The sequence below is a fragment of the Giraffa tippelskirchi genome, chromosome 5, assembly GCF_054371585.1.
Source record: "Giraffa tippelskirchi isolate mGirTip1 chromosome 5, T2T-mGirTip1v1.2.pri, whole genome shotgun sequence".
NCBI classification, from domain to species: Eukaryota; Metazoa; Chordata; class Mammalia; order Artiodactyla; family Giraffidae; genus Giraffa; species Giraffa tippelskirchi.
The window spans coordinates 193,160,423-193,185,689 of NC_137279.1; the positions used below are offsets into that span (position 1 = coordinate 193,160,423).

The 25,267-nt window shown below is 64.1% G+C and overlaps 1 protein-coding gene and 2 long non-coding RNA genes across 31 annotated transcripts; 2 read left to right on the forward strand and 1 right to left on the reverse strand.

Annotated features, from left to right (window-relative positions):
* Nucleotides 1-2,940: 2,940 nt before the first annotated feature.
* LOC145506787 (uncharacterized) lies at nt 2,941-8,585 on the reverse strand. The gene is made up of 4 exons (XR_014054334.1): nt 8,415-8,585; nt 7,088-7,298; nt 5,877-5,961; nt 2,941-3,333 (listed from the first exon to the last, which is right to left on the reverse strand). It is a non-coding gene; the product is annotated as an uncharacterized LOC145506787 (long non-coding RNA).
* GPR35 (G protein-coupled receptor 35) lies at nt 3,671-14,570 on the forward strand. Of its 29 annotated transcripts, none has more exons than XM_081492158.1 (6): nt 3,671-3,715; nt 6,266-6,549; nt 6,820-6,897; nt 8,732-8,779; nt 12,241-12,522; nt 13,267-14,570. In XM_081492158.1, exon 6 carries the CDS (start codon nt 13,277-13,279, stop codon nt 14,195-14,197), a length of 921 nt encoding a protein of 306 aa, XP_081348284.1. In that variant the 5' UTR covers nt 3,671-3,715; nt 6,266-6,549; nt 6,820-6,897; nt 8,732-8,779; nt 12,241-12,522; nt 13,267-13,276; the 3' UTR covers nt 14,198-14,570. The 29 variants fall into 29 exon arrangements, with proteins under 29 accessions (XP_081348284.1, XP_081348285.1, XP_081348287.1 ...); XM_081492159.1 differs by having other exon boundaries at nt 6,481-6,549; XM_081492161.1 differs by having other exon boundaries at nt 3,671-3,704; nt 6,799-6,897.
* A 3,372-nt stretch (nt 14,571-17,942) lies between these two features.
* On the forward strand, nt 17,943-24,445 carry LOC145506788 (uncharacterized). The gene is made up of 4 exons (XR_014054335.1): nt 17,943-18,220; nt 22,074-22,156; nt 22,478-22,534; nt 23,536-24,445. It is a non-coding gene; the product is annotated as an uncharacterized LOC145506788 (long non-coding RNA).
* Nucleotides 24,446-25,267: the final 822 nt, after the last annotated feature.

Genomic DNA, 25,267 nt, shown 5'->3' on the forward strand with positions numbered 1-25,267 from the left:
TTTGATCCCTCTCTCCCTTCACCTGTTTTCTACCTAGTCCCTATAGGTAACAATTTAATTTTAAACAAATGTTATGGTTTATTCTTCCATTTGTAAAAATATAACCTTCTGCTCCTACATAAATACATGAGCATCAACACCCTTTTTTTTCACTTAGCTGTATATCCTGGAGATAACCATATACTCGTGTACAAAGACATTTGCCTTCCCTTTTTGCAATTGCCCAGACTCCACGTCGTCCACGTCAGCAGGGCCCGTGGACAGATGTCTGAGCAGGGTCCGGGCTGTCGCGGCCCCACAGCGCCGCAGGCTCAGCCCCTCCAGTACCTTCGCCATAGTTTCGCCATCCACCCGTGGAGGGATTCCCAGAGGTGGGGTAACGGGGTCACAGGGCCCTGCTGGATGCTGCCCAGTGCCCCTCTGGGGCGTTAGATGTCAGAGGAGAGCGTCTGAGGGTGTCCCACCCCCGCAGATGGTTGTCAGGCTTGGCTTTGGCCCATCTGTCGGGAGCGGGGCTTGCCATGCCCTGTAAGCTGAGGGCCCCCTTTCCAGCTGTTTACGTCTCCTTCTCTGAACCGTCGGTTGTCGCTCTATCGGTTGGCATCTGGCCCACCCTCCAGAGGGCCTCCTGCCTCAGCGTCTCTGGGGTACTGATCAAGTTGGGCTCCTCTCAGACAGACTGGCTCGTACCAGCCTGAGCTGGAGGCCGCCGGCCTGCGGGGGTGGGGGCAGGGGCGGGGGCGGAGGAAGCCCTCGTGGAGAGACAGAACCACGTGCTGCTCCAAACTTGGGTGCTGACTTTAAGGTGAGGATGACGTGGCTGGGCACACGCCTGCTCTCTGCCCACCAGACTCCCCAGCCCGAGGTCGCCCCAGGGGAGCAGAGCCTGGGAGCTGCTGGCAGGCTGCAGGGGCCCCTGCAGGGAGTGGACGCCTGGAGAGGAAGGGGGGCAGAGAGTGGGGCAGGGGCTGCCCGGATGGAGCGGGCCCAGATGGCCATCTCTGCTGGGAAGGGAGACCCGAGACCAGGGGGCGCTGGTGTCCCCAGAAGTGGGGCTGGTGTGGTGCAGTGGTCCTTCCAGGCAGACAAACCCTGGGCAGAGAAAGGGGAAGCAGGCCCTGGGGGAGGCAGGAACCTGCGGCCAGCCGTACCAGCTCCTCACCACTGTGGGGGGCGGGGAGGGTCCCAGGGTTCAGAGCAGGAGGCAGAGCGGGCAGCCCAGCGGCCACCCTGGAGGAGGCCCCATGAGCCACCGGGCACCCCTGCCCCCAGCCCAGCCAGGCCAGGGAGGCAGGGCGGTGCTCACGCGTCCCCGTCCTGGGCTCTGCCTGCTCGTGGCGTCTGAGGTGGGTTTGCAGGAGGGGAGCTGCCCCTGGCCCTGGTCCCTGAGTAAGGCTACTGTTGGTGGGGTGGGGTGTCAGGACCAGGGACTGGGAAGCCCGGGGCCCCCTGCCCGGCCTGTGGGTCCAACTCTGTGGGCCAGGACAACAGGTCCACCTCTCAGGCCCGACCACTCCCAAAGGGGGACCCAGAGGTGACCCTGGGGGCAGCCTGGCCACGCCAGCAGAGCCTCACAATCCCTCAGGGGCTCCAGCGTCCCTCGCTGCCCTGTGCGGTTTCTCTCCCTGGTGCAGCACCCCCGGCTGGGAAACGGCTGGACATGCCTGGCTCAGCCTCTGTCGGGCACCCTGGGGTCCCAGGGCAAAGGGCTGTGGAAGGGGCTGCAGAGGACAGTGCAGGGGATCTGTCTGGGAGCACGAGGGGTTTGGGGGAGACTTTGCAGAGGCATGTGGTGCGAGCGCAGGGGCACCGTGATGGCTGGACAGCGGGGCTACCCGCCCTGGGGCCGGGGTGGGAGTGTGCGCCCTGGACGTGTGCCCTTTGGCCACCGGGCCCCTGGGCTGAGTGGCAGTCACAGACGGAGTGGGGCCGGGGTGGGAGTGTGCGCCCTGGACGTGTACCCTTTGGCCACTGGGCCCCTGGGCTGAGTGGCAGTCACAGACGGAGCAGGAGTCCAGAGCCTGGAGGGCGTCTGGTGCGCTGGTCGTCTGACCCGAGGACCGTGGGCTCCGCTGCCCGGGTGAGCCGGCTCCTTTCTGGAAACAGAGCGGTCGTCCTTGGGCCCCTCAGCACCCGTCCCTTGAGGGTTCGCCAGCAGGAGGGTCCAGGGGACAGCGCAAGCCAGAGGCCGAGGGCGGGCAGGCAGCGTGGCCACGGCATCCTCCACGGCACTTCCAAGCCCGGCTGCTCCCCTGGGCCTGGCTGTGTCCCCCGGACTCCGTCACTGGAGCGGGAACATGAGCCTGTGTGGGGACAGCGGGTGGCTGGGCCCCGAATGTGGGCTGCTGGGCACTCCCGCAAGCCCTGCTCTGCGGCCACCAACCCCCTCCCCGCTCAGCCACAGGTGCTGAGTGAAGGTCACCTGGGGGCCGGTGGGTGAGCAGGCACAGAGCTGCTTCCTGGAGTGATGAAGGTGGCAGCTGCAGGCGTTGGAGGGTTCCCAGGTGGGCCCCTGGTGGCCACGGGGGTCCCTGCCGCCGAGCCCGGTGGGGACGGGGCAGGAGGCGGGGTCCCTGTGGCCTGGCGCTTCTCACCCTAGGAGGTGGGGGGCAGAGCCGCTGGGGCCGTGTGCCCGTCCCCTGCCCTCCACCCATGCGGGTCGGGTTGGGGCCTTGGGTCTCCCTGCCCATCAACCACTTCCCCGGCAGTCCCCTGTCTGATAGGCCGGTGGTCGGTGCGCGGAGATGAGTCACGGGTCACATCCGAGGGCCTGCGGTAACGGCGGGGTGAGCCTCGCACAGGACAAGTCTTGAGTGGAGGGTGTCTCACGCCAAAAAGCTGCATCCAGACAGCCAGCCCCGCGCCCACGTCCGGGGCTGAGGGGCCAGCTCACTGCCCACCCGCTGCAGACCATTCCCCAGCCATACACCCGTTTCTCTATTTTTATAAACTTGTTTTATGGAAAAGTTCAACTGTATATCAAAGTAGGGGGTCTAGTACAGAGATGCCCGGGCTGCCTGCCCCACGAGGACCGAGCCCCCGACGCCTGTTACATCAACCGCATTACAGCCGCCTGCTGTTACGGCAAAGTCCCGTCCACACGTCACCTCGGCCGGTGACACCTGAGTGAGCGCCCAGCAGGCAGGAGTCCAGCCAGGGCATGGCGATGCGCCCGAGAACGGAAGCCGGACCCTGGTCCCTGCCCACACCGTCCGCTCACAGAGGGCGCCATCCCAGGTGGCTCTTGGCAGTCCAGGCCTCTGGGTCCCTCAGGGGGCTGGGGGCAGAGCTGGGGCCTGGGCTCATCCAACTGCCCCTTCACGAGGGACCGGCCTGCAGGGAGACAGAGGGTGCGAGTCCAGGAAGAAATAGCTGGTGTGTGGGGAGGCCCAGACCCCCAGAGAGACGCGCCTGGAGGTGGAGCGGCCGCGGTGGGGAAACCCCAGGGAGGAGGGGCGAGGGGACAGCCTGGCCAGGAAGGGTCCAGTCCCCTCCCTCTCCTGCCTTCCTCTGGGGCCCTGAGACCAGTCTGACGGCTCAGGGGACACCTGAGTCCAGGGCCTCTGGAAAGCATGGGGTGGGAGGGAGGGAGGAGCAGACCGCCCAGTTGAACAGGGCCTGCGGTCTTCAGGCCTGGGGTGGAGTTCAAGATGAGGCCTCGTTTTCCTGTGAGATGGTGGGGAGGATGGCCTGTAGGCTGAGCGGTGAGCCCGGGGTAGGGGTGGGGATGGTCCCCAGGGGTGAGCGGTGAGCCCGGGGTAGGGGTGGGGATGGTCCCCAGGGGTGAGCGGTGAGCCCGGGGTGGGGGTGGGGATGGTCCCAGGGGTGAGCGGTGAGCCCGGGGTGGGGTGAGGATGGTCCCCAGGGGTGAGCGGTGAGCCCGGGGTGGGGGTGGGGATGGTCCCCAGGGGTGAGCGGTGAGCCCGGGGTGGGGGTGGGGATGGTCCCCAGGGGTGAGCGGTGAGCCCGGGGTGGGGGTGGGGATGGTCCCAGGGGTGAGCGGTGAGCCCGGGGTGGGGGTGGGGATGGTCCCAGGGGTGAGCGGTGAGCCCGGGGTGGGGTGAGGATGGTCCCCAGGGGTGAGCGGTGAGCCCGGGGTGGGGGTGGGGATGGTCCCCAGGGGTGAGCGGTGAGCCCGGGGTGGGAATGGGGATGGTCCCCAGGGGTGAGCGGTGAGCCCGGGGTGGGGTGGGGATGGTCCCCAGGGGTGAGCGGTGAGCCCGGGGTGGGGTGAGGATGGTCCCAGGGATGAGCGGTGAGCCCGGGGTGGGGGTGGGGATGGTCCCAGGGATGAGCGGTGAGCCCGGGGTGGGGGTGGGGATGGTCATGGTCCCAGGGGTGAGCGGTGAGCCCGGGGTGGGGGTGGGGATGGTCCCAGGGGTGAGCGGTGAGCCCGGGGTGGGGGTGGGGATGGTCCCCAGGGGTGAGCGGTGAGCCCGGGGTGGGAATGGGGATGGTCCCCAGGGGTGAGCGGTGAGCCCGGGGTGGGGTGGGGATGGTCCCCAGGGGTGAGTGGTGAGCCCGGGGTGGGGGTGGGGATGGTCCCCAGGGGTGAGCGGTGAGCCCGGGGTGGGGTGAGGATGGTCCCAGGGATGAGCGGTGAGCCCGGGGTGGGGGTGGGGATGGTCATGGTCCCAGGGGTGAGCGGTGAGCCCGGGGTGGGGGTGGGGATGGTCCCAGGGGTGAGCGGTGAGCCCGGGGTGGGGGTGGGGATGGTCCCCAGGGGTGAGCGGTGAGCCCTGGGTGGGGGTGGGGATGGTCCCCAGGGGTGAGCGGTGAGCCCGGGGTGGGGTGGGGATGGTCCCAGGGGTGAGCGGTGAGCCCGGGGTGGGGGTGGGGATGGTCCCCAGGGGTGAGCGGTGAGCCCGGGGTGGGGTGGGGATGGTCCCTAGGGGTGAGCGGTGAGCCCGGGGTGGGGGTGGGGATGGTCCCCAGGGGTGAGCGGTGAGCCCGGGGTGGGGTGAGGATGGTCCCAGGGATGAGCGGTGAGCCCGGGGTGGGGTGGGGATGGTCCCTAGGGGTGAGCGGTGAGCCCGGGGTGGGGTGGGGATGGTCCCCACGGGTGAGCGGTGAGCCCAGGGTGGGGGTGGGGATGGTCCCCAGGGGTGAGCGGTGAGCCCGGGGTGGGGGTGAGGATGGTCCCAGGGTTGAGCGGTGAGCCTGGGGTGGGGTGGGGATGGTCCCAGGGGTGAGCGGTGAGCCCAGGGTGGGGTGAGGATGGTCCCAGGGGTGAGCGGTGAGCCCGGGGTGGGGGTGGGGGTGGGGGTGGTCCCAGGGGTGAGCGGTGAGCCCGGTGTGGGGTGGGGATGGTCCCAGGGGTGAGCGGTGAGCCCGGGGTGGGGTGAGGATGGTCCCCAAGGGTGAGCGGTGAGCCCGGGGTGGGGGTGGGGATGGTCCCCAGGGGTGAGCGGTGAGCCCAGGTTGGGGGTGAGGATGGTCCCCAGGGGTGAGCGGTGAGCCCGAGTTGGGGGTGAGGATGGTCCCAGGGTTGAGCCGTGAGCCCGGGGTGGGGTGGGGATGGTCCCAGGGGTGAGCGGTGAGCCCGGGGTGGGGGTGGGGGTGGGGATGGTCCCAGGGGTGAGCGGTGAGCCCAGGGTGGGGTGGGGATGGTCCCCAGGGGTGAGCGGTGAGCCCGGGTTGGGGGTGGGGATGGTCCCCAGGGGTGAGCGGTGAGCCCGGGGTGGGGTGGGGATGGTCCCCAGGGATGAGCGGTGAGCCCAGGGTGGGGGGACTTATGATGCCGGTGGTGGGACGACCTGCAGATCCACCTCTCTCCTCCCCCTCCCCCAGTAGTGTCTCCATCCCCCCTCAGTTTCCGCGGGTGTCCCCCCTTCCTCCACCCCCCGCGTGGTGTCCCATGGTCACCCCTGCCTTGCCTGCTACAGTGAGAGTGCGGCAAATAACAGGCCCCAAGCCGGTTTGGGACCAGACCAGTGGTGATGGGGGGGGTGTTTCTCAGACCTGGTTTTGAGAAGAGGGGAACAGAAAGTGCTGTCAGCGACAGAAGGCTGAGCCCAGGGCCCAGAGGCCGGCCCCCGGGGTGCCCTCGGTGCCCTCCCCCAGGTGCCCAGGGCAGGGCTGGGGCCAGGGCGAGGCAAGTGAAGTGCTACCCCCACCCCACCCCCACACACATCTAAGGGCCCGCGCTCAGTAATCAGGGCGGACTGTCCTGGGCAATACACCGGAGGTAAGGCAAGGCCCAGGAAGGACGAGGAAGCGGTGTTAGACAAAGGCGCGTGGTGGGACCAGAGCTCCTTTGCCTCAGGCTGGGGTCGGCGGTGACGGGAGCCCGGCGCCCACACCAGTGGCCACGTTTCCCCGCGGACAGTGCTGCTCCCCTCTGCCCAGCTGCGCCCAGATTGTGAAAGCGAGGCCAGCCCGCCCCTCCTCCAGCCTCGCCTTCCAGCGCGGAGGCACCGCGGCTCCCGCGCTTCCATCTTCCAGGAAGCCCCTCCCCACTCCGCTCCGCCCACCTCGCAGGTCCAGCTTCACGGCTGCCTCCTTTTGGAAGCCTCCCGGTCCTGACCTGCCCTCCGTGAACCACATGAGGTGAGTGTAGGCTCCCCCTGGGCTGGGCGCGTCCCCCTGGGCCATCTCTCCAACGCCCTGCCAGCCGTGTCCAGCGTGGTGCCCACGAGTGAGGTGGCTAGGTGGGCATGGAAGGGGGCAGACCAGTGTAGAGCAGGGCCAGAGTGGGCACAGAGTCACGGAGCCCTGGGGAGGATGACTGGGGGCGTCAAGGCCCTCGGCCAATGGCCGCACTGCCCGGCTCGTGACATCCCACCCGGGTGTCCTCAGGGCCCTTTGCCCTCTTTCTAGGCCGGGTCCTGAGTACCCCACTTCCAGGGCCTTGTTCCCTCCTGGCCCCTGATGGCGGGGACATCACTCCCACCCCAGGTGAGGAGGCCGGGGGTGGGGGTGGTGGAGGACAGGGGGTCCCGGAGACAGTGAGGTTCCCGGGGGTGAGGGTGAGGGTGGGGGTGGGGATGGGGGCCCTGGGCACACCTGGCAGCCTCCTTGGGAGTGACTCTGCCTCCCGGGCACTTCCCTGGAAGAGGTTTCATCTGGACAGGGCAGTGACGCCAACCTCCAATCTCAAGAGTGTGTCCCCCCGCTGCAGCATTGCTGGCAATCTTTTCTCTCAAACTCCAACTGTTCCAAGGGGTGAAGGGCCAGGACCCGGGGGCAGGAGGAGCCCCCTGCTTTCAGCGCTGCATTTGGACTCCTGCCCCCACAGGCTGCACGTGGGCTCTCGGGGAGGTGTGAAGCAGGAGAGGCGGGTGCTGGGGCCAGGGGCGCTGAGCAGTGAGGGTGGGGGGCCTCAGAGACGGAGCTCTTTCTGAGCCTGAGCCCTGGAGCAGCAGCGGGGCCATGCGGCCCTGCCCCGTCCTCCTCTGCAGAGGGTGCCTTAGGGTTCTGAGCCCGCCCGGCAGCGAGAATGGGTCTGGTCTGGACTTTGAAGCCTGTCTAGTGGGGCCAGGCCTCTTGGACCCCCGGGGACCCAGGGGACCTGGAGGAAGGGACCCAGGCCTGCCCTCCCTTCACGGTGGGGGGACGGTGAGTCAGCTGCAAGGCCAGTAGAGGGAAGGGCTGTGGGGCGGGTAGGCGGGGGGGCTGCACCCCGCTCCAGGCGCGGCCACTCATGTTTACATGCGCCTGCTCTGAGCCAAGACTGCTTGTTCCCGGGTGCTGGCCACCCGGTGGGATTCTCCCGTTGGGCCCTGCTGACCCGTGAATGGGACTTGTTGAGGCCCTACTCTGTGCAGGAGCAGGTGGGGTCCCAGACACAGGCAAGGACAAGGACACGGGAAAAATTCAGAAGTTCTATGGCTGAACGCCAGGTTGCAGAGGGGCGCAGAGGGCTGTGGAGGCTGGGGGCTGGTGGGGAGGGGGTGGTCAGAGAGGAGGGATGGCAGGGGAGGAGCCCACAGTGGGACCCTCCAGCCTGGTCTGCAGGGTGAGCCCAGGTCCCTCCTCAGAGCAGGGTCCCTGGTTCCCGAGTCAGAAGGCCAGCCAGTCCCAGGTTCTGCCTGTGGAAACGGGCAGGGTGGGGTCGAACTCACCCCAGCCCCTCGCAGGCCATGCAGGGAGAGGTGCTGAGGTCAGGTTCAGGGGGAGGGCAGAGCGCTCCCTCTGAGCAGGGTCTGGGGCCCTGAGCTCAGGGCGTGGGGAACAGAACTCCAGGAGGGCCTGGAGGAGCCGCAGAGAGAACATTCTAGATGGGGAGGGGGTGGTCTGGAAGGATGGCTTCTGAGGAGGGGTGGTGAGGGGGCTAGCTGGTGGAGGGGCGGGGGAAGTCGGGTACTGGAGCAGAGCAGCAGGAAGCCCACCCGGAGTGGGCTGTGCTGTGGTGCTGTGCGTGCGAAGGTGCAGGGCTTTCCTGCCAGGACGGGGGGGTGGGTGGGGGCACTGACCGCAGACATGGGGGTCCCGCCCGGGAGATGACAGGGAAGGTGCCTCTGCACCGCGGGAGGTCTGGAACACCGGCTCCGCTGTCTCCAGAAAGACCACTGCTTCTCTGGGGTGTCAACAGAGGCAGCCGCTGGCACCCCACTTCCTCTCCCAGGAATCCCCCAGGCAGCCCCGGTCTGGGCCAGCACAGGCGGTGGGGAGCCCTGCACGCTGTCACTGTCATCAGCCCGCCCACTGCCTGCCGGCGCTAAGGAGGGGTGCGGTCAGGACAGCGTGGGGGCCCAGCTCACTCAGCCCTGCTTCCCTACCACCCCTTCAGCAGGACCTGTAGAGGCGACAGCAGCTCAGGAGGGAACCAGTGAGTCAGGTCAGTGCCCGCAGGGACGGTGGTCTCAGAGGGTGAGGGCAAGGGTGTCTCAGAGGGGTGAGGGAGAGGAGGGGTCTCAGAGGGGTGAGGGCTGTGACGGGGTCTCAGAGGGGTGAGGGCTGTGACGGGGTCTCAGAGGGTGAGGGCGAGGGCATCTCAGAGGGGTGAGGGAGAGGGGGTCTCAGAGGGGTGAGGGTGAGAGCGTCTCAGAGGGTGAGGGCAAGGGGGTCTCAGAGGGTGAGGGCAAGGGCATCTCAGAGGGGTGAGGGAGAGGGGGTCTCAGAGGGGTGAGGGTGAGAGCGTCTCAGAGGGGTGAGGGCTCTGACGGGGTCTCAGAGGGTGAGGGCGAGGGCGTCTCAGAGGGTGAGGGCAAGGGGGTCTCAGAGGGTGAGGGCAAGGGCATCTCAGAGGGGTGAGGGAGAGGGGGTCTCAGAGGGGTGAAGGAGAGGGGGTCTCAGAGGGTGAGGGCTGTGACGGGGTCTCAGAGGGGTGAGGGCTGTGACGGGGTCTCAGAGGGTGAGGGCGAGGGCGTCTCAGAGGGGTGAAGGCGAGGGGGTCTCAGAGGGGTGAGGGAGAGAGGGTCTCAGAGGGGTGAGGGCGAGGGGGTCTCAGAGGGGTGAGGGCGAGGGGGTCTCAGAGGGGTGAGGGCGAGGGGGTCTCAGAGGGTGAGGGCTGTGACGGGGTCTCAGAGGGGTGAGGGCGAGGGGGTCTCAGAGGGGTGAGGGCTGTGACGGGGTCTCAGAGGGGTGAGGGCGAGGGGGTCTCAGAGGGGTGAGGGAGAGAGCGTCTCAGAGGGGTGAGGGTGAGAGCGTCTCAGAGGGGTGAGGGCTCTGATGGAGTCTCAGAGGGGTGAGGGAGAGAGCGTCTCAGAGGGGTGAGGGTGAGAGCGTCTCAGAGGGGTGAGGGCGAGAGGGTCTCAGAGGGGTGAGGGAGAGGGGGTCTCAGAGGGTGAGGGAGAGGGGGTCTCAGAGGGGTGAGGGAGAGAGCGTCTCAGAGGGGTGAGGGTGAGAGCGTCTCAGAGGGGTGAGGGCTCTGATGGAGTCTCAGAGGGGTGAGGGAGAGAGCGTCTCAGAGGGGTGAGGGTGAGAGCGTCTCAGAGGGGTGAGGGCGAGAGGGTCTCAGAGGGGTGAGGGAGAGGGGGTCTCAGAGGGTGAGGGAGAGGGGGTCTCAGAGGGGTGAGGGAGAGAGCGTCTCAGAGGGGTGAGGGTGAGAGCGTCTCAGAGGGGTGAGGGCTCTGATGGAGTCTCAGAGGGGTGAGGGAGAGAGCGTCTCAGAGGGGTGAGGGTGAGAGCGTCTCAGAGGGGTGAGGGCGAGAGGGTCTCAGAGGGGTGAGGGAGAGGGGGTCTCAGAGGGGTGAGGGAGAGGGGGTCTCAGAGGGGTGAGGGAGAGGGGGTCTCAGAGGGGTGAGGGAGAGGGGGGTCTCAGAGGGGTGAGGGCGAGGGGGTCTCAGAGGGTGAGGGCGAGGGCATCTCAGAGGGGTGAGGGAGAGGGCATCTCAGAGGGGTGAGGGTGAGAGCGTCTCAGAGGGGTGAGGGTGAGAGCGTCTCAGAGGGGTGAGGGCGAGAGCATCTCAGAGGGGTGAGGGCTCTGATGGAGTCTCAGAGGGGTGAGGGCGAGGGGGTCTCAGAGGGGTGAGGGCTCTGACGGGGTCTCAGAGGGGTGAGGGCTCTGACAGGGTCTCAGAGGGGTGAAGACAAGGGGTCTCAGAGGGGTGAGGGCTATGCCGGGGTTCTGAACCTTAGACAGGTAACCTGTAGGAGCAGCCCTGTGGGGGCTGATGGTCTGGCACCGGGACGTCATTCATGGGCAGCAACGCAGAGGAACTTAGGGTGACTCCTGGGGCCTGGGATCCCCTCACTGGAGTCTCTGAAGTCTCTCGTGGGCTGAGACCAGCATCTGAAGCTAGAAGGGCAGGGGTCTGAGGGGGGCTCTAGCACAGCGAACGCGACTTTGTAAAACTCATCCCGGGTCCTGGGCTGTTTCTAAGTTGGAGTCCCGGCTCCAGGGGTCTCTACAGTGCCCGGACAACGGGGGGTCAGCGCTCCACTCTCTGCCCCAGATCCCGCTTAGGGCATGGGACTGACAAAGGCACCTCAGCGCCGCACCGAGGGTGGCCTCCCCCCCGCTGGGGGAGCGGAGTGACCTGCCACCGCTGTGGGAGCAGGAAGCGGAGCCTCTGGGGCGCTGCCCCCACCCAGGGCCGCCCCCCCCAGCAGGAAGTGGCGGTGCCTCCACAGCTGAGCGCTCTGAGCCCTGGCCGCCCCCACCCCTGCCCAGGGGCCCCGCGCCCTTGCCTGGGGCAGGCAGGACCTGAGTGGGTCGCCATGGCTTCTGGGAACCCCATGCTGTTTGAGCTGGACCTTGGGACTTGAGCCCCCAAACCTTTTTCACCCCACGGGAGAGGCCCCACGAACAGGGCATTTCCTCCAAGTCTCATGTGCACCCTGATAATCTTTCAGCGTTGGTGTCCTTCTCCCTAGACTGAAAGTTAACACCCCCACGAATGTGGAGCAGGACACAGCCCCCAGATAGCCGTCGAGGTGGAGGGCATCTGGTGAGGGGCAGGCCTGCCTCCCCTGCCATCCTGGGCAGGGCCCTGGGCTTCGGGTGACCGTCCGCTGCTGCAGGCCTCGCTGCCCAGAGTAGCGAGGGGCCATCCCTGGACCCAGCTTGGGTGGGCAGATGGCCTGGAGGCATGCTTGTGGCAGAATCACGGGCTGCTCCCAGCAGGCTCGAGGGTTCTGGGCCGAGGGCACAGCACGGAGCCGGCCGGGCTGCGGCCGGCAGGGCAGTCAGGGGGGACCCCAGCAGTTGTCCCAGTGGGTTCTGGAGTCTGGGGAGCCTGCCTGCGTGGGTCTGGGGTCATAGAACAAAGAGCGAACAAGTGGATTCCTTCAAAAATGAGGAGACAGGTTTCACACACAGTGGAAGCGTTTGTGAAACTTGAATTGCTTGCAAATGTGCACTTAAAATTCAGAAGAGATTCAACGGGAGAATTGGGTGGAATATTTCCGTTCCTACTCGCTGCGGTCTCTGCGCCAGCTCCCCTAATGGACTGTGGCCTGGATGTTCCCAGGGGGCTGTGGCTCAGGAAATGAGCGCCCCACTTCCACCCCCAGCACCCATGAACCTGATACTGCCGCCTCTGGGTATTTCTTCCCTTCCTGTGTGTGAGCGGGGGCAGGGGAGCAGACTCCACCCCGCCTGATCGTGGTGCTCCCACCCCTGACGGACTGAACCGCCTTCTCAACCCCCCTGAAGGTCAGGGAGCCCCTAGGGTCCTGGTGCTCATGGAGGGAAGAAGGCCGCTCCCCCCCACCCCCGACCCCTCCAGGCCCTTCCAGCCAGAGGAACCAAGGCAGGGGGTGGGAGGGGGTCCAGAGGGCGCCTGCCACTCACAGAGCCGTGCTCCATGGGCCCACACGGCTGACACCCACACCTCTGGGTGCTGCCCAGCTCAGGGTGCACCCAGAGACTGACCTCTGCACCATCGGCCACACCGGGAACGTCAGACCACTGACCAAGTCCATCCCCTCCCTGGTGAGCTGGTCCTGGCAGGCCTGGGCTGTCGTGGAGCGTGTGCAGGGGAGCCAGAGGTGTGGAGGGTGAGGCCATGTAGGAGCTTCTGACGATGACCGGGTGGAGGTCACCCAGCAACACCCTGAGGCCACCAGAACCACAGGGCGGCCCTGACCACGGGGAGCTCGAGGGGACTCCTAAGCCAGATGCGGTGTCAGGCCAGTGTAGGTGGGCCTAAGGGCAGCTGGGGAGGCTCTCGGAGGGGAGGAGGGAGGGAGGCTGGGAACCGGGGCACCCAGCCACCATCCGCTCAGCAAGAGGGCAAAGCGCAGGAGGGAGAGAGGGGCTGGACTTTCCCGGAGGGCTGAGCCAAGGCCCCTGCTGCCCTGGACCTCAGTAGCCAGGAAGGGCCCCGTCAGGAGACGCCTATGCAAGAGTGCGTTGGACGTGGGTGCCTCCTGCAGCCAGGTTGGCGGAGGACGTGGAGGGGGCAGTTAGCCGCCCTGAGACCCCACGGGCCCCTCAGTCTACCAGCTTTCAGACTCCAGGGCTCCTGGCGTCCCTGTCTTGCAGTTGCCTCTGAGGCCCCCCTGGTGAGAATGGCACTGGGGTCCCCGTCCTGAGAGCTGGTGGAGTGGGGGGCCCTGGGGTCTGAGAGCGGGTGGAGCCGGCGTGGCTGGGGCTGGGGGTGGACCATGCCCTCCCGCTGTCCTCTCTGCCCAGCGGCAGGCAGGTCCCTGCAGAGGCAGGCTCAAGCGCGGGACCTGGGTCCAGCCCCAGGCTGGCTCCCTGAGCCATCTCAGGCCCATGGGCCTCTGAAGGCCTTGGTTTGCCACAGGTGGCCTGGAGGGTGCCTCAGGGCTTCTGGGGGTGTCTTCCTTGGGCAGGTGAACTTGGGGTTCCTGAGGTGGGGGGGCCAGGCTCCCACCGCTGGCCTACCCGCCTCACACCCTGCTCACCGTCTGCAGCCCCGGGATCATGAACAACAGCAGCTGCAGCTCCTGGGAGCCCGCTGAGTCCCCAGTGGGCAAGCGAGTCTTCCTCACCTACGTGGGCGGGCTCCTGGCGCTCGGCCTGCTGCTCAACGGCCTGGCGCTCTGGGTGCTGTGCTGGCGCCTGCCGCGGTGGACGGAGACCCGCATCTACATGGCCAACCTGGCCGTGGCCGACCTCTGCCTGCTCTGCGCCCTGCCCGTCTTCCTGTACTCCCAGAAGGAGGCCGCCTCGGAGGACACGCCGCTCTGCCAGCTCTCCCAGGCCTTCTTCCTGCTCAACAGATACATGAGCATCAGCCTGGTCATGGCCATCGCCGTGGACCGCTACGTGGCCGTGCGGCACCCCCTGCGCGCCCGCGGGCTCCGCTCCCCGGGCCGGGCCGCGGCCGTGTGCGCCGCGCTCTGGGCGGTGGTCCTCGGCTCCCTGGGGCTCCGCTGGTTCCTGGACGCGCAGGCCGGCGGCTTCTGCTTCGCCGTCCGCCCCGGGCGGAACACCTACACCAGGGTCTTCTCACTGCTGGGCTTCTACCTGCCGCTGGCTGTGCTGGTCTTCTGCTCTCTGCAGGTGGTGACCGCCCTGACCCAGAGGCCCAAGGCTAACGCGGGCCAGGCGGAAGCCACGCGGAAAGCCTCTCGCATGGTCCTGGCGAACCTGGCCGTCTTCGTGGTCTGCTTCCTGCCCTTCCACGTGGTGCTGACCTTGCGCGTGGCCCTGGGCCTGCACACCTGTGCCATTAAAATGGCCATCCAGGTCACTAGCAGACTCTCAGACGCCAACTGCTGCCTGGACGCCATCTGCTACTACTTCATGGCCAAGGAGTTCCAGGAGGTGTCTGTGTCAACCATATCCCCCAGAGCCAAGGCTCGCAAGAGCAAGGACACTCTGACTGTGACCCTGACCTAGGAGATGAGCCGTGGGCTCCCTTGCTGGGGAGATCGGTGACCAGAGACAAGGAGCCCCACGACCTGCCCTGAACTCGCTGTGGGCCCTGCGCTGTGGGCACTCTCAGGAGGCTCAACTCAGCAGGACAACCTGGGCATGGAGCCTGGGAAGGCAACAGCCCCACCCCTGGGGCAGAAGAGGGACAAGGAGGAGGACAGGAGGAGTGGGGCCTGAGCGGGGCCAACCCCAGGGGCCCTGCTGCACCCAGAGCCTGGCACACCTGGGGCACTGGGAGGCAGGTGTCTGCGGGGTGCCTGAGGCTCTGAGGGCTAGCCTCTGCTGCTGCCCTGCAGGGGCCAGAATAAAGCTCTCCACTGGGGCTCTGTGCCACCCACAGCCGCGTAGTGGGAGGTGGAGCGCCTGGGGCGTCTTCTAGGTGGCTTTCCAGGGCTTTCCACTTGGGGGCTCTCCACGGGCCCTGCCAGCTGCTTCCCACCCTGGCCCACTCCCCATCATCTTGGGGGCTGCCGCCAGGGAGGGCTGGTCCTCAGCTGCCTTGTCGGTCCCAGGCCCGGCCCAGGCCTGAGTGTGGGCGGCGGGTCCTGAGCTCCAAGTCCAGGTGTAGGGAGAGGTGGGGGGGGCAGTTAACATCTGTGTCAGCAGGTGACATGGGCGTCTACAAGGGCCAGAAGTGGAGGAGCCCCAGGAGCCGTCTTGGGCCTCAGCCTGGGTGCTAGGAGCTGCTGTAGACAGAGACAGTCCCTGGGACAGAGAAAAAGTGAGAGATGGGAGAACAGGAAAGACAGACAGGGAGAAAGCGAGAGGGAACGGGGGTGAGAGATTGGGGGTGGGTAGTGTGGAGGGAAGAAAGGGGGGACAGTGACAGAGACAGGACGAGAGTGAGGAAGACGCTGAGAGTGAGAGACAAGGAGCCTCCGAGGAGACAAGCAGAGCGCACTAGGGCAGAGAGACTGGCAGACAGACAGACGATGGCTCAGCCTGCTCTCCCCCAGGCCCAGGCCCCTCCTGCTCTCCCGCCACCCAGGACCCCCAAGGGCCAGCCTGGGACCCTTCTGGCCCCTCAGAGGGTCCCTGAGAGCGGGTAGAAGTCAGGGGTTCTCGAGGAAGGACCAGCTCTTCCGGCCAGAGGAGTTTGGGACCCCACACCCAGGGCCACAGGAGGAGGGACCTTCCAGGGGTCACATGGTCTGGGGCGGATGGGATAACAGAGGCGAGGGGTGGGCCGGCAAAGGGCCTGAGCTGATCCGATGAAGCTCTGGGTGGAGAGGCTCAGGAAAGGCCCCCACAGACCCCCTGCCTGGCAGGGTGCCACTGCTCCAGAGCTGGGGCCCCTCATCCCACTGGGCAGGGGATGCAGCAGGTCCACAGTCTGGAGGGGCCCTTGGTGGAACCGCTGAGGTGAGGGGAGGAGGCACCCTGACCCAAGTTGTGTGGGAGCCCCAGGCTGGCACCTGAAATCGGGAAGGGGAGAGGAAGATGGAGGTGGGGGAGGGGAGAGGAAGATGGAGGGGGAGGGGGAGAGGAAGATGGAGGGGGGGAGAGGAAGATGGAGGGGGAGGGGGAGAGGAAGATGGAGGTGGGGGAGGGGGAGAGGAAGATGGAGGTGGGGGAGGGGGAGAGGAAGATGGCGGTGGGGGAGGGGGAGAGGAAGATGGCGGTGGGGGAGGGGGAGAGGAAGATGGAGGTGGGGGAGGGGGAGAGGAAGATGGAGGTGGGGGAGGGGGAGAGGAAGATGGAGGTGGGGGAGGGGGAGAGGAAGATGGAGGTGGGGGATGGGGAGAGGAAGATGGAGGGGGAGGGGAAGATGGAGGTGGGGGAGGGGGAGATGGAGGGGGAAGATGAAGGGGGAGGGGGAGGAAGATGGAGGGGGAGGGGGAGAAGAAGATGGAGGGGGAGGGGGAGAGGAAGATGGAGGGGGAGGGGGGAGAGGAAGATGGGGAGGGGGAGGGGGAGAGGAAGATGGAGGTGGGGGAGGGGGAGAGGAAGATGACGGGGGAAGGGGAGAGGACCATGGTGGGGGGAGAGAATGGCGCAGCCCCTGCTGTGGTCCAGGTGAAGTCCACCCAGCAGGGTGCTCCAGCCCTGAGCCCGCTGAGGCTTCCACATCATTCCACCCCCTCCCAGGCTGTCGACCTCAGTGTCTGCAGCTGCTGCCTGGGGAACAATCACAGTGGCCGCAGCGTGGGCAGCAATGTCCTGTCGTAGGTGGTGACCAATGTCTCCGTCTGCCTCCTTGTGGCTCTGGGTCTGCCGTGACTGGCGTGGGTGGACAGAAACCTGCGTCCTGTGGTCAACCAGGCAGCAGCCACCGCCCACTGCTGCTGAGCCGGCTGCATCCTGCCTGAGAGGTGAGGCAGTTGGGCCAGGAGGGCCCCCGGCAAGGGGTCCTGCAGAGCGTCCACTAGGCCAACACCTGGTCAGCACGGCTTGAGAGGAAGCTCCGGGACCCCTGCCATGCCCAGACCTCCATGGATCTCAGGACGTGTCCACTCCACTGGGGTCAGAGGGTCTGGCGGGGAATCGAGGGGCTGGATCAGCACCAACACAAACCTGCACTGTGAAGTCCAGGCAGGAGACCACCCTGGGGGCCCGTGCTGGCTCAGGGCAGCAGGGTGGGTGCTCCTGACAGCCTCAGGGGACCAGGCCCCACCTCAGCCTCCCAGGACACACAGGGAGATTTGTTCGGGCAGAATGAGGGCAGACAGGCTTCGGGCAGGGCAGAGCCCCAGGCCAAACCCACCTTCCTGCCGGGCCACCAGCCCCGACCTGAGGGAGATCGACGTCCCGGCTGTGACACAGCAGCAGGGCCCTGGACCCGCACAGCGGTCAGCCTGGCTGGTGGGAACCCCTCTGCCTGTGCAGGTGCCCCACTCACGGCCGGGCCCTAGGGTCTTCTCCTGCCAGGAGGCACAGGCCTACCCGTCCCCCCACTGCACCTCTAGAACCGGGCACACTGTTCTGGGGCCAGGCACAGGGGCGCTTTGGATGGCCCACTAGAGAAGCTGTTTATGTGGCCAAGGCTGCTGGTGGCATCAGTGCCCTTGACCACTGCTCTGGTGCCAAGGAGATCAAGCGTAGCTGTCCTGTCTGTGGCTCAAGCACAGAGCTTCTCAGCAGGCCAAGAGCACGGCCACAGCCCCTGCCCCCATTTCCTCCTGGGGCTCTCTGCTGGCCAGAGCGGCAGCTGGCCAGCAGGAAGAAGTGGGGCCTTGGCCCTCCATGCCCCCAAACCCCGGAAACTGCAAAGTACAATGTCTGTCCCACCAGGTTCAGTCCTGACCACCAGTCCCTCAGGAAGGGGCTCCTGAAGGGGGGCACCACCTTGGAAGACAACCTTGATCTGCAAGTGAACTGGGAGGGCCAGACCCTCCGCCTCCCCGTCCCAGCGCACTCCATGTGCAGTGAAAAGCATCCCAGCACAGCTGGTCCAGCCACCCTCCCCAGCTGGTGCTGCCCCTCTGCCCTCTGCCCTCAGCCACGGAGGCCCAGCTCTGACCCCGGGAGGATGTGTGCTGCTGGCCGTGGGCACCTCCCCTCACAGAGGCCCAGGGACAGACGAGGTCCGGGGCTCAGGCTGGTGGCACACTCCCTGGAGGAGGGCAGGCTCATTGGCCTGCTGCATCCTTACCCCTGCCTCAGAGGCCCCCAAAGTCACCTTTCAGGGCTGGTCCCCTTGGGGAATCAGGCGCCAGAGACCAGGCCCTCCTACCAGGTCCAGAGGCCTCTGCCCCCTGGAGGCAACGCTGGGGCTCAGCAGGCGATGGGAGGCTGCGTGTCAGACCACACAGCCGGGAGGGGCCACCGTCCACCCAGGGAGCTGACTAGAGCCTCTTGACCGGCCCGAGGCTGCATCCTGAGGATGGACACAAGCCCCTGGAGCTGACTTGTTTATCAGCACGCACAGATAAAACCTGAATTGTGCTTGGCACTGGACCCGGAAATGTGCACTCAGCCCCTCACGGGGCCGCACTCTGGGGTCCCCCATGGAGGAATGGAGAGGAGAGAGGCTGGGAAGTGGGTCAGGTAAGATGGTGGGGCTGCTCTGAAGGTGGGGAAGGGTATGTATCAGAGGAGCGGGAGGCGCCCTGCACTTGGGCCCCGCCTTGTGCTGCTGGCTGGACGCTGGATGAGGGTCAGGACAGGGAGCTGCTCTGGGGGGTCCAAGGGGGACATGACCAAGGCCAGGGTGGCACGGGGGGGGGGTGGTCAGGACAGCAATGGCAGGTGTAGGCCAGGATAGGGACTCTGAACGTGCTGCGGGGTGACAGCGGGACTCCGAGGGACACTCTAGGGGGCGTGGCTAAGGAGGAAGCAAGAGGGCCTCCAACAGAGAGGGTGCCCAGGCTCCAGTGTGGAGGCGTGTGAGGGCCAGAAGGAAGCAGGGAGACCCGGCAGCAAGGAGGCGGAGGCAGCTGAGTGACCCTGTAACCAGGAGGGTGCTCTCTGGAGAACAGCGGGGCGGGACTGCCTGAGCGGTCACGCTGTGTCCTGTCTCAAGGACACCGCCCGACCCAGCCCTACCTCGCACACTGCGCCTCGCATGCTGGGGCGGAGGCCAGAGTCACTGAGCTCGGCGCTGCTCAGCTTGCTGGGCCCGGCCCGGCGTCCAGCATGTGTCAGGGACAGGCTGGACAGGCCAGTACTCGAGGGCAGGTGAGGTCGGAGCCTCGGTGCGGAGGCGGAAGGCCAGGCCGCGGGAGCCGCCCACTTCGCCCCGCCTCTGCTCTAGGCTCCGCCCCTCTGGCCCCGCCCCCTCCCTGCCCAGGAATAGGCCCCGCCCCCTCCCTGCCCAGGAATAGGCCCCGCCCCTTGGCCCCGCCCCAGAGCTTCTTTCCCGGGAGGTGCTCACTCGGTGGGGCTGGGCTTGGCTGGTCCCACCCTCCCCTCCCCAGGCTCCCCGCTGGCGGCGAGGGGCGGAGGCCCGGGCTTTGCCTCCCAGCATACGTGCCTCTCACCGCGCAGCTGTATCCAGCTGTGATTGAAATTTCAGTTAATTTATGGAGGGAATGTGAATTCTCACTGTGACCCAGACCACAGGGTGAAAGTAGCCTGCTCGGCAGAGACCCAGCCAGGGCAAGCGGGCAGCTCAGGTCGGGGGTCCGTCCCGCCGGCCTGGGTCCTGGGTGCAGGACTGCCCCTGTCTGGGAGGGGGACTGTTAGAACACCACAGGCGGGGTGGCTTTCAAACGAGCGAGTCCCGAGGCTGGAAGTGGACCTCTGGGTACCTGCCTGGTCCAGGTGCCAGCACGGCCACTTCGTGGTTCACAGACCACTGTCTGCTGCTGGGTCCTCCCTGGTGGAAGGGATGTGGGAGCCCCCTGGCGTCTCTTTCCCAAGGGCGCCAATCCCGTTCCTGAGGGCTCCACCCTCGAGACCTCATCACCTCCTGAGACCGTCACATCCGGCTGGGCTAGATTAGGATTCCAACTTTGGAAGTTTGGGGACACACAGACACTGTGACCGCAGCAACGGATCTGACTGAGGTGATCGCCCAGCCTGAACCCAGGACCTAGTCAGCATCACCAGTGCTGGCATCCGTTAGGGGCTTCTAAGCCCCTGCGTGAGGACTACTCTGATAGTGAGCTGCCCGTCCCTGCCTCCTCCAGAGACGTGCCCCTCAAGAGAAACAAACCTGAGACCCGGGCCCCTGCCGTCCCAGGAGCAGGAGCGCCTGTCTGCCCTCTGGTCTCCCACCACCTCTGACTATTACCCCTCAGCGGCCCTGTCCCCAGGCTGCTGTGGCCTCTGGACCCCTCCCTGCTGTGGCCCAGTGTGCCAGGGCCCGCAGGCACTGACCTCCCCGTGCGATCGCCCGCTGTCCCGCAGTCCAGAGAGTGTTCCTGCGTTCCGGCTGCCCGAGCGCAGATTCAGGTGGCTTCCTCCCGGGCCGCAGTGTTCCCGCCTATATCCTGGGATCCTCGGGTTCAGGGTGACCCCTAACATTGGTGGGGCTGAGAACCAGAGTAGGGGTGAGCCCCAGGCTCATTCGAGTATTGAACCCGTACCCTCGGAGTCTGGCCTTATTTCCCAGCCAGATCCCCACCCCTGGAGAACACAGGGGCCCAGAGGCTGGGGAGCTGCCCCATCCCTGGCAGGCCCCCCGGGAGCCTGAGCCATATCCCCACCTTTGGGGCACGGCCGGGACTCCTGAGAGTGACTCCTTGGCTGGGAGTGATGGGGGTCAGGGTGGCCTTCCTCAGGCACTCCTTTTCAGACATGAAATTGCGAGGACCACCCCCCCCAAACTGCCCCCTGAGCAGAGGATAGGGAAGGGCCTGTCCAACCTGCTCGCTTCCCCTGAACGACTCAGCAGTGGCTTTCAGCGCTCCTCCTATCTCGTTCCCTGGACTTGCTGCGTGGCCCTGTGGGTCCAGACACTGCTGGCCTTGGTCCCTCTATTTGTGCCCTAATATCACTGCCAGTGGGTTTCTCAGGTGGCGCTACTGGCAAAGAACCTGTCTGCCAACTTCTCCAGCATCCAGTTCAAAAGCATCATTTCTTTGGCGCTCAGCCTTCTTTATGGTCCAACGCTCACATCCGTACATGGCTACTCAGAAAACCACAGCTTTGACTAGACGAACCTCTGTGGGCAAAGTGATGTCTCTGCTTTGTAATACACTGTCTAGGTTTGTCATAGATTTTGTTCCAAGGAACAAGCGTCTTTTAATTTCATGGCTGCAGTCACCATCTGCATTGATTTTGGAGCCCAAGAAATAAAGTCTGTCACTGTTTCCATTGTTTCCCCATTTATTTGCCATGAAGTGATGGGACTGGATGACATGATCTTAGTTTTCTGAATATTGAATTTTACGCCACCTTTTTCATTCTCCTCTTTCATTACCCTAAGAATTATAATTCTATCAGGTCTGCATTTGAGATGTCGTTTGATCACTTAAACAACAGCAATAAAACTGAAAGAGAAAAACATCAAAATGATTTTAGAAGACAGAATTCTTGCTGTGGGTCCGCATTATTTTATTACCCTTTTTTGCAACAAGATACTGTAATTACTCTTCCCACAAATGGAATAATATTGAAGCATTTACCTCCTAAGAGAAAATCAAAACTGTTTTATTGGAGAAAAATGTGTGTCTTGGCCCTGAATCTTCAGAAGCTTGCGGTGGGGGGTGTCACCTCGGAGATGGGTCACTTCTTGGACTCCTTGACTGCAGCGCTGTGCCCTGCGGGTCCAACAGCTGTGGGTGACACCCCAACAGAAGTGAACGTTAGACTGGAGGAGACAGGGAGGCGAGAGCTGATGAGACTGGGGTGAACGTTTGGATGAAAATTGTCAAGTTTGAACAGACTTCATGGGCAGTGTTTGCACCTGCTGTAGCTGAACGTATTCTGGGAAGACGTTCTGTATGTGACTGGGGGCGCGTCCCCTACCTAATCCTGTACAACAGGAGGCCTGGAAACCCAGCCTTTGGCCAGCGTTGATGGAGCATTCCAAACGGGGGTCGGTGAGGTGGTCCAGCCCACAGACGTCATTGATATGAAGGCGAATAGGAGGCCTGATGGACAAAAGGGGATCTGCAGGTTCACTATGTCCCGTTAGAGGCTGGAGCGCAGGAAGGATAAAATGAACTATAAAGCGACAGGAGCTATCGCCCTGTGTGGAGCCCAGGAAGGACCTTAGGGCAGGAGTCAGTGAGCGCCCCCCAGTGGTCACCGCTGGGGTGCTGGACCGGAAGGTTTCCGTTTGAGACAGCGGGCCCACTAGCCGGCATCACATTTGACAGAGACCCCTCCCCGACCCAGGGACACAGAGTAATTATGGAACGGCCCAGGTGATGCCAAAGACCCACCAGTGGGGAGGTTAGTGACCGGAAGAGTTCCTGAATGAGATGGGAATTTTATTTACCTATTTATACAGGTGCACGCTTCCAGGGGATGTCCATGAACAGGACAGGTGTGTCTCCCAAGTATGTTCACGAACAGGACAGGTGTGTCTCCCAGGTATGTTCACGAACAGGACAGGTGCAGGGGACTCTGAGGGTAAGGTGGCCCCCGGGCTCATGGCATGAGTGGGCATGGGGGCTCTGTAGCCACGCAGAGATGGGCTGAGTCCAGACATGGCCTTCTGCACCTGGACAGCTGGGGGCAGGCTCCCCAGGGTAGGACCCCACAAGGCTGACAAGTCAGACTGATGGCCCGTAGCCCCATAGACTACAAACAGGTCCCGCCAGGAGCAGATGCTGACTCTGGCCTTGGCCCTGGGGGTCCGGTGGGAGATGCAAGCGCTTGGTTATACATGTACACACATCTCTTCTTTCTCAGCTTCTTCTCCCACTTGGGTTATCGCAGGATACGGAGCAGAGTTCCTTGCGCTCGACGGTAGGTCCCTGTTGTCATCTCTTTTATGTACAGTAGTGTGAGTACGTTAACCCCAAACCCCCAACCTTTCCCCTTCGGTGACCTGACGTTTGTTTTCTGTGAGGAGTTTGCTGCTGTTGCTGCCCAGCTTGTCCCAGTCTTGACCACTGAGGAACCTTGTCGGTTGGGTCTTTGTCTTTTTGACACACCCTCGCCAGTGTGGCTGTGTTTTGGGGGGAGGGCAGGGAGGCGGACGCTCCAGGCTCACCCCGAGCCTCTCCAGCCCCAGCTCCAGAAGCAGCCGTTTCTCCTAGAAGTGCTGGAGAGACCAGCTCTGGGGGCTGCAGCGCTGCTGGGGTGAGGTTGCTCTGGGGTCCTCTCTGCAGACACAGGACTCCTCTCCAGAGGACCCCTCCATCGCGGCAGCTGGGACGGGTTGGGGGTGGGCCAGGGCGAGGGAGGGGGCAGCGGTCCAGAGACGAGAGCCCCTTCTGGAGCCGGCCTGGACGTGGGGCCTGGCATCTGCAGCCCAGGAAGCCACAGGTGGACGCAGGGAGGCCCCGCCCACCAGAGCGCCCCCCATGAGAGCCGTCCAAGAGCCCTTCCCAACACCGCCCTGATCTCTCCCCGCCTTCAGCACGGACCGCTCAGACCAGCACAGGGAGCGGGAGAGAAAGGGGTGCAGAGAAGGCTCCAGGGCTGCCCCTGGGACCTCAGCGGAGGGCGGCCCCTCTCACCTGTAGCCAGGTGACGGGCGGATTCTTTACCGTCTGAGCCCCAAGGGAAGCCCCACTGCAGTGCGGCACTCACTACACAGCAGGCTGTGTTAGTTGCGGACCGAGGCTGGCTTCGTTGGACTTATGAACACGCTCTTAGAACCTGCTCGCATGTAGGGGACTTACTACACTTCATTAACAAGAGACTTTGATTGATTGTCCAATTTTCCTGTCTCCCTTTTCTGTAAATTTATTGATTAGCTAATTAAGATGTATACATCTGGTAACTTCATCTTCTGTTAATAGAGTTGAAAGCAGTATCAGTCACTCTGGACAAATATAGGATTGCAATCATTTCTGATGATTTTCAGCTTTGAGAAGGATCTTTCTGCTGATGGAACCATTGCTGGGACTGTTCAGAGTGTGACTAGGCTGTGACACCATGGGGATATTTTCTAATTATTTTGAAATGCAAGTTCTAGGACATTTAGAGGTGATGATTCTTTCAGAAGAGAAGACTCTGGAGAAGACTCTTGAGAGTCCCTTGTGTCCAAGGGATCAAACCAGTCAATCCTAAAGGAAGTCAACCTTGAATATTCATTGGAAGGACTGATGTTGAAGCTGAAGCTCCAATACCTTGGCCTCTTGATGCAAAGAGCAAATTCACTGGAAAAGACCCTGATGCTGGGGAAGATTGAGGGCAGAGGAGAAGGGGATGACAGAGGATGAGATGGCTGGATGGCATCACTGATTCAATGGACATGAGTTTGAGCAAACTCCGGGAGATGGTGAAGGATGGGGAAGCCTGGCATGCTGCAGTCTATTGAGTTGCAAAGGGTTGGACACAGCTTAGTTGGACACAACTGAACAACAATTCTTTCAGAGCAATTTTCCTGAAAAGATTTAACCCTTCATACAAGTCAGTTTTGTGAAAGTTTGAATTTAAATGTAAATCTTTGTGGTGTCACTTTCGTATTTCCTATAGCTTTCGGAGAGCATGAGGAAACTGATTCATGATTTGTATGTAATTTCAAATAGCTCTTTGTGCAGTTTTATCATCCTATCTTCAATTTTATTGAAAAGCTAATTTTAAGTTGTCGTCCAAAGTTAATTTTAAGTTGTCGTCCATGTAGTAACTGGTTCATCAAAGGTTCATATGAACATTGTGTTCTTTTCTGTGTAATAACGTGGTCCTTAAATTTATTTTTGTTCCCAAGCCTGTGGATTTTGCTTTGCAGTGTTGACGTTTTTCAAAAGAGAGATTCCAAACTCCTGGAATAATTCTAATAACCCGCTGCCATCGTGTACTGCAATGCCCACGTTTGTGCTTTTCCTGAACTAACTCACTGAACAGCTCACAGCCCGAGTGCCTGGGGTCCCTGACCTGGAAGCCCTTGTGCAGGGGCTGTAGGGCCTTTCTGTGGGGACAGCTGAGCACCTGCCCCCGCACCGGCCCTGGTGCTGCCAGTGAGGACCCCTCCCTCCGCCCAGGGTGACGACCTCCCACCCCTGCGGCTGCTGCAGTGACCGTCCTCCCAGTGCTGACCCCCTGGGGGACGGGGTTCCAGGGGCCCCCAGGGGAGGAGCCCCATCGCATCGCCGCGCCTGCGTCTCTCTGGAAGCCGCCCACGGGGGTCTGGCTCTCAGGCTCTCTCCCGGGGGGGCCTTCAGAGACCCAGGCCCGCTCCCCATTCCAGGCGGCCACTGCAGGGTGGAGAGGAGACTGGAGCCCACAGGGGGCAGCCTCGCTGCCCGGGCGGGTGGGGGAGCGGGTCCTGAAGGGGGAACAGCCATAGGAAGTGGGAGGATTCTCCCTTCCCTGCCCCCCGCACTGGAGGCTGGTGCAGGCAGACGCCGCCTCCACGCGGCATCCCCTGGGTGGGTGGGCTCACCCAGGGCCTCTGCTTGGCTTCTCCCTCTTGTCCATCTCACCCGAGGAGAGGGTGGGGCCCTGGGCTGGGGTCCCTACCAGCCTCGCTCTCTGGACGGGGCTGCAGGAATCCCCAGCTGAGGGGCTGTGTTCTCTGGGGGTGGGAAA